Source organism: Trachymyrmex cornetzi, unplaced genomic scaffold (genome assembly GCF_001594075.2).
Source record: "Trachymyrmex cornetzi isolate Tcor2-1 unplaced genomic scaffold, Tcor1.1 scaffold607, whole genome shotgun sequence".
Classification (NCBI taxonomy): domain Eukaryota; kingdom Metazoa; phylum Arthropoda; class Insecta; order Hymenoptera; family Formicidae; genus Trachymyrmex; species Trachymyrmex cornetzi.
This window is the reverse complement of record NW_017299923.1, coordinates 505341-515452: the sequence shown is the minus strand read 5'-3', so window position 1 is coordinate 515452 and position 10112 is coordinate 505341. Positions and strand designations below refer to the sequence as shown.

The 10112-nt window shown below is 34.7% G+C and overlaps 1 protein-coding gene across 3 annotated transcripts in view; it reads left to right on the top strand.

The window, feature by feature from the left end:
• Window positions 1–233: 233 nt before the first annotated feature.
• Vps8 (vacuolar protein sorting 8) overlaps window positions 234–10112 on the top strand; it is an 11221-nt gene continuing 1342 nt past the window's right edge. Inside the window, exons 1-10 of one of the 3 annotated variants that reach the window (XM_018515970.1) lie at window positions 234–542; window positions 781–1059; window positions 1200–1493; window positions 2803–3021; window positions 3097–3261; window positions 3434–3679; window positions 3751–3891; window positions 6110–6568; window positions 6647–7392; window positions 8879–9823. In XM_018515970.1, the coding sequence (XP_018371472.1) occupies window positions 468–542; window positions 781–1059; window positions 1200–1493; window positions 2803–3021; window positions 3097–3261; window positions 3434–3679; window positions 3751–3891; window positions 6110–6568; window positions 6647–7392; window positions 8879–9823 (3569 nt within the window). In that variant the 5' untranslated portion in view covers window positions 234–467. Of the gene's footprint in view, window positions 543–780; window positions 1060–1199; window positions 1494–2802; window positions 3022–3096; window positions 3277–3433; window positions 3680–3750; window positions 3892–6109; window positions 6569–6646; window positions 7393–8878; window positions 9824–10112 lie in introns of all 3 variants that reach the window. The other 2 variants (XM_018515969.1, XM_018515971.1) reach the window with 2 other exon arrangements.

The following is a 10112-nucleotide window of genomic DNA, read 5'->3' as shown; positions in this document are numbered from 1 at the left end:
AAGCGGGGAGCACAGACTCTTGCATAATGCATAACACATGAGGCATAAGAAAATGAAGCAATCGAAGTGCTTTATTTCCTTCCTTTCCGTGAAATAAAGGACTATGATTGGTTGATTCTCTTATGCCTCATGTTTTATGCGTTATGTAAGAGTCTGTGTTCCCGCTTTAATTCTGAACGCAGATTACGCAGCCCTGTGAAGAAGATCAGTTGGTAATGTTGGTATCAGTACGTTCTTGTTTTGGTTGGTCAAGAATTAATATGAATATTAGTATTGATACATGAGATATTGCAACATTTCGGAAAATCGATACAGTATCGAACATCCTTACTATGTGCTTATAAATGCGTACGGTCGCGACATCACAACACGTAGAATGAAAACAAATGTGTCAAACAATTGTCAAATGTACATATATGTAGATCAGCCGTTCTTACCGGGACCGCGATAACATAACATAACATAAGATGGCCGAGAATGAATTTGTACTGGACTGTGACGAATGTCTTGTTGCAGAAGCTATTAATTTAGATATCGAGGAGGTACCTATTTATATTTTTAATTACGTCCGTGCAATAATATTGTAAAACACTTAAAAATTCATAAACCATTTAACGTGTATATAATGCGATCGTTGTCGAGCAAATCGCACTGCTATTTGCCGCTTGTTTTTCTATTTAATCTTTTTCACCTGTCGTGCTCTCATATCGTTTAATTTAATTATAATTTATTGGCATTGTGCTTTAATAACGGTATTCTCTCATGCCATATTCCTTCTAGTTAGATAACACAGAATATGCCATACCAATCGTGGAAGAATTACCCACCTTAGAAAGTATTTTGATGGAGCCTGATTATGAGTCACTGTCAGAAACGGAGGACGACATTGGGGTATCATTAGGAGAAAAATTTGGCAGCAGCGAGACTACTAGCATTGGCAGTCACTTATCACTGAATTCATTAAATAAATCCTCCAAGACTGCTCATAAACCATATTCGGGTGTTATCTTAAGGCATGTCATACTCAAAGGAATAACATCACAAATTGTATCAGCCAATGTGAGCAATTATTCCATACATTATACAGGAGATATAAGGAGTCATGTTCCTTCAAGTTACAAATTTTTTTAACAATTACATGCCATATACATAGTAATTAAGCCTGAAATAGTCATCGTTATTAAATATGGTTTATGCAGGAGCGAGTCAACGCCGGTTTGGCTAGTGCAGTCGCAGCTGGGGGGAATATGCTGGTAATTGGTACCAGTCATGGTTTAATACTGGGCTTTGATTCTTCGCAAACATTGCGATGGTGCGATCAGGAAACGAGACATCAAGGTTCTGTTTCTGCTCTTTGCTTCAACCATGATGGTAGCAGAGTGTTGGCTGGTTTCGTTAGAGGACATATTTTGATGTTGGATAGCAGTAATGGGAAAGTTTTAAGGATTCTCACTGATGTACACCCGCTAGACACCGCTGTGTTGCATGTTAAGGTACAATTTCAATTCTCTTACATACACGTGAAATTAATATACATAAATGTATTATTGTAATATGAAGGGATTTAAGCTCTAAAGAAATGAATCATAAATTATAATAGTGTCCTTAATGAGTCGATATTAGTTGCATTATGTATACATAAGTTTATTATCTAATTAGTATGCAAATAAATATTATAAATATTTTCTATTTTTTCTCTTCAATATAAAAGTTTACAAGATCATCATTCTTTTACATCGCAATTCCTTGATACATCTGTATAACATTTTGAATATCTAATTAAAATTTTTATGGAATATCTTATTTGAACAATGACTATCGATTTTACATTGGATAAACTTATATTTTATGAAAATTATTTACTGACTTGACTATTTCACTTTAAATTATTACGAAAATTCTTACTGGATTCTAAACATCTAATATTCATCATTAATTTTAAGGTTAATGCCTTCTGTTTAGGGAACCCACCTCTGGAGGCCTATCGCCTTTGATCTTGACTTTTGATGTTGTTGACAAAAGAATTTGACAATATAAATATGTGTTTAATTCACTTTCCACGTTCTCAATGGAAGGTTCTAATAAACCCATCCTGAAGTATCGGTTCACGTAAAAAGTACATGTATGGTGCAGCAGGGACCCGGACCGAACCGAAATCGGAACCGAAAACCGTTTCTCGGAACCCTTTTTTTTTAGTAAACTGAAACCGAAACCGCATTCAAATTTTGTATAGTTTATAATACCGAAACCGTAACCGAACTGGTAAAATTTTATGGTTTTTTCGGTTGGTGCAGTGAGTTTTGCATCAATGAGATTCACTATAAAAAAAATAGATACATAGGTTTGAGTTAAATCTCCTTTTGCGTGAAAAATTGTAACCATGTGAAACAAGATTCTACTAGGGTTTATAACTTTCCACATGAAGCAAAATTCAATCCAAATTTATGTATCTAGTTTTTTTGATAACAGAGTTCCTCTCTTCGTAGGAAACAGAACTCATTACATCTACATGTACGTTTTCCATGCAAAGTGAGGTTTCATATGGATTTCTAATTTTTGACGCAAAAATTATATTATTGTTCAAAATATCAGAGAAAATTAACTTTGATTGTTAATGACTTTAACAAACGATGAGCGACATTTAAAATTTTTTGATGTTATTCAAGGTCATGAGCTTGATAACATATGTCAAGATGATTAGAAAGGGTCCCTCTAAACAGGAGTTTTGCCCAATTTTCATCACTGTTATTGTATCTTGAATCTATTTGTTCACAATCAATAGTTTTAAACCAGTTACTTTAGTTTACAGATTCGCCAAAAATAGCTTTGTGCAGCGACAGCGGAGGCTCCGTATTCGAGCTGAATTTCACTAGAGTAATAGGTATCCGAGGATGCGACAGTAGATGTTTGTTTAGTGGTTCCAAGGGAGAAGTGTGCACTCTAGAACCCTTGCTGTTGAATCATTTGCCATCGCATCCACTAAAAAATTATACATTAGTAGCAATGGCAACATTATCGAAGGTTGTGCTTCATAATAGATTAAAAAACGTCAGTTAGATGTATATAATTTATTAATGTTAATTTTATTTCGCGTAGGTAATTATAGTCTGCGTAAGACCGCGAATGCGCGTTGTATTGAGTCACCCGTTGACCGGTGCCGCGATAGCACCACCACAACTATCTTGGCAACTAGTTATCATACAAACGGCTGATGGTTCCCGTGTAATTGATCCAGTATTGGCACTTGCGAGGGACAACGTGGTGTATTTTTATCAAGTATTTTTATATTTAATTGCATTATATATATATAATCTTTATTTATTCCACGTAGGGTTACAAAGAACTTCCGCTCCATATATTTAATTGCATTATATTTTATCTGATTGTTTTCTTTTGAGAATATTAAAAAATATATATATTATCTGTCGACAAGGTGTACACCGAAATTGGTACGCGGGTAAAATTGTCTCCTCTTCGAAGGATGACACTACCGTATATGATAAGCAATTTGAGGTGGTTAAATCCGAGATCTCTCGTGGTATTGGATACTCAAGAGAAGTTGCATTTGTTAGATGTAAGAGCGCAGGATAATTTGGAGACATTAGACATGAGTCGCGTTGGTATTTCTTATGCTTCTAGTCATTTTAAGGGACTATCTACTGGCGGAAATGTTTCTAAGGTACAAAGACTGGTATGTCAAGGACACAAAGAAGTGTATTTAATGCTACATTTGTAATATATCTTACGTAGGCGATGGCGTTAGCCGGTGAACGGGCATGCTACAACACCGTTATAGTTTTTGGTACGCAGCTGTTGTTATTAGGTACAAAGAGTTTACATGTGATATGTATGAGAACGTGGACTGAAAGATTGCAACATCTGATCGTACAGGTCAGTTTAAAGCGATGAAAAGGATCTGATTATGAGAGTAAGATGTTATAAATAAATATAAATTAACAGGCAATTGAGAGCAAAAATTTGATGCAGTTATTAGAGCGTTATAGTTAAGCAAATGTATTTTATAGACCTTACATATATACTATAGTTAGACAAAATCGGATGTGTTTCGGCTCAGTTCGAGCCATCTTCAGGAATGTCTAAATAATAAATTATACATTAGCAATTGTTTACAAGAGGCTCCCTCGGCTGCACTCTTGGATTTAATTATTGTGAACAATTGCTAATATGTAATTTATTTGGACATCACTGAGGATGGCTCAAATTGAGCCAAAACGTCCGATTTCGTCTAACTATATATAAGATCTAGGAAATACATTTGTTAACTATAACGCTCTAATTTTAACTGCGTCAAATTTTTGCTCTCAATCGCCTGTCAATAATTTATATTTATTTGTTATCTCGAGAGCTCAATTTTATTTTATTTTATTTATTTAAGATGTTATTAAAAGTGATAATATTTATCATTTTCTTGTACTTTAGAGGAAAAGTGTTGTGCTAGTTCCACGAAGTTAGCACGCTATATTATATTTGGTTTTTTAATATAAAAAAATGTGGAACTTTTTTACATAGAATTGTAGAACTATGAAAAGTGCTGGAACAGTTTTTCATTATTTGTTTGTCATTATTCTTTTTATATTAATAGAATGTACTAACTTCACAGATCCAAAATGTTTGGATATTGTATTAATGTAAGGGTGACTCTAGACGACATGGCTAATGTACGTCACATTAGTAAATATTACACATACGCATGCACTCCCCCCCCTACACACACACACACACACACACACACACACACACACACACACACACACACACACACACACACACACACACACACACTCACTCACTCACTCACTCACTCACTCACTCACTCACATAGGGTGTTCTTAAATTACAGCATCACCCATTCTGAGCAGGTAGAGCGGACTAAACTGAGTTGAAAAATCTTCTACTATTTTGCAATTTTCACAATAGTTAACGAGGTATTAATATTACTAAAAATCACTAAATATTAATTTTCAATAATTTTTTATTTAAATACTGTTAACTTTACAGAAAAACTGCAAAAAACGAAAATTGTTTATTTTCTTTTCATAAAACTACGAATTTTTTCAGAATTTTTTATAAACTTTTTAGTAGGTACTGTATTTTTTCATTTCTACCAACATGAGAAAATATAGTATTAAAAAATTTTGAAAAAATTCTAAAAAAATTCTTAGAACTCTATGAGAAGAAAATAAACAATTTTTATCTCGTATTGTTTTTCTGTAAGGTTGATAGTATTTGAGTAAAAAATTATTGAAGACTAATATTTAGCGATTTTTAATAATTAACATCTCGTTAACTATTGCGAAAATTGCAAAATAGTAAAGGACTTTTCAACTTAGTTTAATCCGCTCTACCTGCTCAGGATGGGTGATGCCGTAATTTAAGGACACTGTATAATATACATCAAATTTCGGTCTCACTCGTACTGAGCAGGTAGAACGGACTAAACTGAGTCAAAAAGTCTTGTACCATTTTGCAGTTTGCACAATAGTTAACGAGATATTAACGTTTAAAGATAGTCGAATACGTCTAGCGCCTACGTCCGACCTACTATTGCCGAAGGTACGGCCCACCGATCGAGCGGGCCGCGAGGTGCGGGGATGGCTTAGCAGGCGCGCTGCGCCGTTCGAGCTTAGAGGCTCGCGGCGGTGTGCGGGGCGCTTGCCCCACTGTATATGTAGAGGAAAAGCCCTTATTATAAGGTACCGAGTTCATATGTATTGTTTTTATGTTTTACATGAAATAAAAATTTACCTATTCCCATACTTGTCGCTATGGGTAACAAAAACCGTCACAGTGGTCTCTTGATCTATCATAATTATTTCGGTCGTTTATATATATTTTAAATGGCCTTATACGGTTCTCTTTATTTTCCTATAATATGAATATAGATATTTAGTGAATGTTTGTAAAAAGTTGGTGTACATAGGCCATGTCGTCTGGAATCGCTTTAATTCTCTTCCACACACAAAGTACATTATAATTTATTAAGCAGTAATTTAGTGCCTAATTCATTGTCCTTTATTAGCACAAGTTTAAATTTTAATTTGCTGAGGCTTAATTGAATATTTATATTAAAAAATGTTTTGTATTTTAGAAACGTTTTCCCGAAGCGTTAGCATTGGGTCTTTCTTTTTATCAAGACAAAGGCAAGGCGGTTATCGGTTTGCGAGGTTCTAAGCAGCGTCGTAAGCAAATAGCACGTGATAAAGTTTGTGAAGTATTGGTGCAGTATATGGACGAATTAAACCAATGTTTGATAGACGAAAATACAGGTTACGATACGATAGTACTCACCTGCGTTGATTACTGCATTCAGCTGGAAAATCTAGATCTGCTGTTCGGAAAGTTGTGGGATATAGTTTTTGAGTCGGAAGGGCTGAAAACTAGTTATTTGCATGCTCTCGAAGCTCCTCTGCTAGATGGAAGTCTTCAATCGAGATTGCCGCCATTAATTGCCCAACAATTGGTAACTCTTTATGATCAAGAAGATAAAGTAGATTCGCTGGAAGCGATTGTGGTTTTGCTCAATGTGGATTGTCTAGATATTCATCAAGTAAGTCTCAATATTAGCAAGCGATGAAAAATAGACATTTACATTTGCAACGATTTTAAAATGTACTTTTGTCCATAGGTAACGACAATTTGTCGTCAACGAGGACTTTGGGAAGCGCTGATTTATCTTCAGACAACAGCGTTGGGCGATTTTACAGCACCTATTCATCAATTGGTGCCAGCACTTCAGAATTTATTACAGGATCCATTAGCCGCTCTTTCCCGAGACTGTATAAAACTCGGCAACGCCATTCTAGTTTATACTAGCTGCTGTCTCGCTGGTCGTGGATTTCCCAAGGATGAGCTCCCTGAAGGCGTGCCACAGAAAGCGAAAGCAGACATATTGAGAGCCCTGTTATCTCAGCATTCCAGTTTGGCAAATGATATGGAGAGGCAATATCCATATTTGAGAACGTTACTGCAATTCGATGCGAAAGGCTTTCTCGATGTTATTGCCATCGCCTTTCAGGAACCAGAATTTACCTCCGAAATGGGTCTCCGACACCGACAAAGGCTCATAGACATCTTGTTAGGCATTGTTATGTCGAATACGCCGCTTACTCCGAAAAATATTGATTACATCACGCTGGAGCAACAATTTATGGTTCTTATATTCGTGGCAAACGAAGTGTGTGAAAGCACAGTTACGTTAGAGTATAATACGTTGAATAAAATGATAGATATATTATGTATTGACGTGCACATGGAATTGTCGAAGGACTTTAAGACTGAGAGAGAAAACGCTGTGTTGGGATTGTTGCATTCTAAAAAGCTGTGCAATATCTCTGATAATACTTTATTAAATTTAGCAAATAGAGCAAATTTGTAAGTATTTTTAATTGATTTATTAATCTCTATGCTTTTTTATTGATTATATATAGTGTTTCAGACCTAACGCACTACTTGCTAATTGCAGATTCTTAAAGTAATTTTGAGACGAAAGGTCTAATATACTAAAACGTCGAGATTAATAGAGTTTTTAAATTAATAGCGATTAAAGTTCACTAATCATGGATTGCAATTTCGCCCGCTCGGGCATGATATAACAAGTGGTGAGGGTACGTCACGAGGATTCTCTCAGTAACCTCAAGATTACCATATAAATATTTTTTACCTAATAATATTTTTATCGAGAAATTGTTCTTGCTCCTATACAGAATCTGTTTGTACACATAATTAATATCAAAACATATAACAAAATATTAATTTAAAAGCGATATTATGACATGTATAAAAAACAATTCATTATCATGACCGTGTGCTTTGTATGCACGGTAAATATTTTTGTAAGAAGTAAATGAACTATTTTTAACATAAAAAGAATTAAATATGCAAGAACGGTACATTTTATTATTAGAAAATATTATTAGGCATAGAGATTTAGCATGACCGTACAGAACGCATCTCGATTTATAATTTTGTTTTTTGTATGTATTCTGTGTGACGTATTAAAAACGTTGTAAATCTTTTACAAAGAGTACAAAATATTTCATGATTGTTTACAAATTCATGTATATTTTAATTATAAGTAAGAATTGTATACATCGATTTACTGTCTATGAAATTTAACGACATACATACAAATTTTGATGTAATTTATATCACTTTTTATATTTTTAACTTTTTTCAATATCTTAACTAGAATAATTATTAAGAAATACGTATATATAGTAATTTGATTTAAGTGCATTAGTATTAGTTAAATTGGTATTTTACATGTTTTAAGTACTGCTTTATCAAAATATTTTATTCTTTTTACGTTAAAAATAGTGTTACTTATTACAAAAATATTTCTGTGAATAATATAATAATACCGTACTTACACAAAGCACACGAACATGATTATGAATTTATTTTGATACATGTAATATCTAGCTATCAATTAATACTTTGTCATATACTTTTTTTTATATTAATTGCGTAGTGCTTGCAATATACAAATTTCGTATAGAAGCAAGAATAATTTTTTAATAAAAATATCAATGCATGATAATTGTATGATAATCTCGAAATTGCTGAGAGGGCTCTCGTGACATACCTTCATTACTTGTCATATCATTATGCCTGAGTGTGCGAAATGTCAGCTTTGTGATTAGTGAACTTTAATCGCTACTAATTTAAAAACTCTATTAGCCTCGACATTTTTGGCCTCGACATTTATAGCCTCGACATTTTTGGTATTAGACTTTTCGTTTCAAAATTATTTCAAGAATCTGCAATCAGCAGGTAGTGTGTTAGGTCTGAAACACCTTTACACACACACACACAAATGCGCGCGCGCGCGCAATACATTATCGTATTTGTGTTGTAGTATAAGAGTCGTGGAATTACTGTACAGTGCACGAGAAGATTGGGTGGCAGTATGTGAGTGCATAATTTTGGAGCCATTGAGGCATCACGATGTGTGGCCTTGGCTCGACCATCTGTCAACTGCTTCGTTAGATCAAGTTATATCGGTTCACACTTCAACTCTTCTGACGATCAATGCCAATCAGTTTGCTACGATTGTTGCAACACGATTGCAGAACAAGATTGATGCAATACTACAGAGTCTTACCGATAATGTAAGCTTAGAATATAAGCTGTTTGGAGCATTGTATCAGATCGCGCAATACAAGGAGGAGGATGTTTCTTTGGAATTAACAACTGAACACTTGGAGAGGTATTTAGCGTTAATGTGCGAATTGGAGCCGGCACGCGTAGTTGCTCACTTGCACGGACCACACGGGTGCAGGTTGGACGAGGCGTTAAAGATTGTCCAGAAATGGAATTGTAAAGATGCAGAGGCGGTTATGCTAGAGAAGCTTGGTAATTACCAGGAAGCGTTTGATCTTTTGTTGAAAGAGTTTGAGAATAGGCTGGAGATGTACCGACAAGATAAAGCTTCGGAAAGCGAAACGATGCACGCCGCCATTCAACTTGCGGGGATATGTAGGAGATCTGCGGGAAATCTCGACTGGATGCCCCTAGTGGAAGTTATGTTTCGATCGCATTCAGAGAATAACAGGCAGAAGGTGGATATATTGAACGGCAAATTATTAAGATTAATTCTAGAATCTCTGAGCGGTACATCGATATTGTCGAACATATTGGAGCAGATCCTGAGAAATCCATCAGCAACGAGCGGAACAATGGGTGACATACGGCAACTACTGTCCGGAGTCCTCACTCAATCGCGATATGAGCAAACCCTAGTCGAAACTACCACTCGATTAGTGAGTTTGGAGCTTCATAAGGCTCTAGAAACATCTTTGAGGTATCTTGGAAGTTCTGATGATATACGAGATATATTCATTCTTAAGGCTGTGTTTACTTACCAATACTATCTCAGATTGTCAAAAGCGAGAAAATATAGGATAAAAATTTTTGCAAATTTGAATAAAAACAGTTTTCAATAAAACAACACTTGTAATCAATGGAATAATTTATTGGAAACCATCTTGTTTCGAGAAATTAAAAATTATACTTATTTTTATATATTATTAATTTGAGATAGTCATAACTGTGGAACATAGCTTCATTTAGTTTTTGATTATATATATATA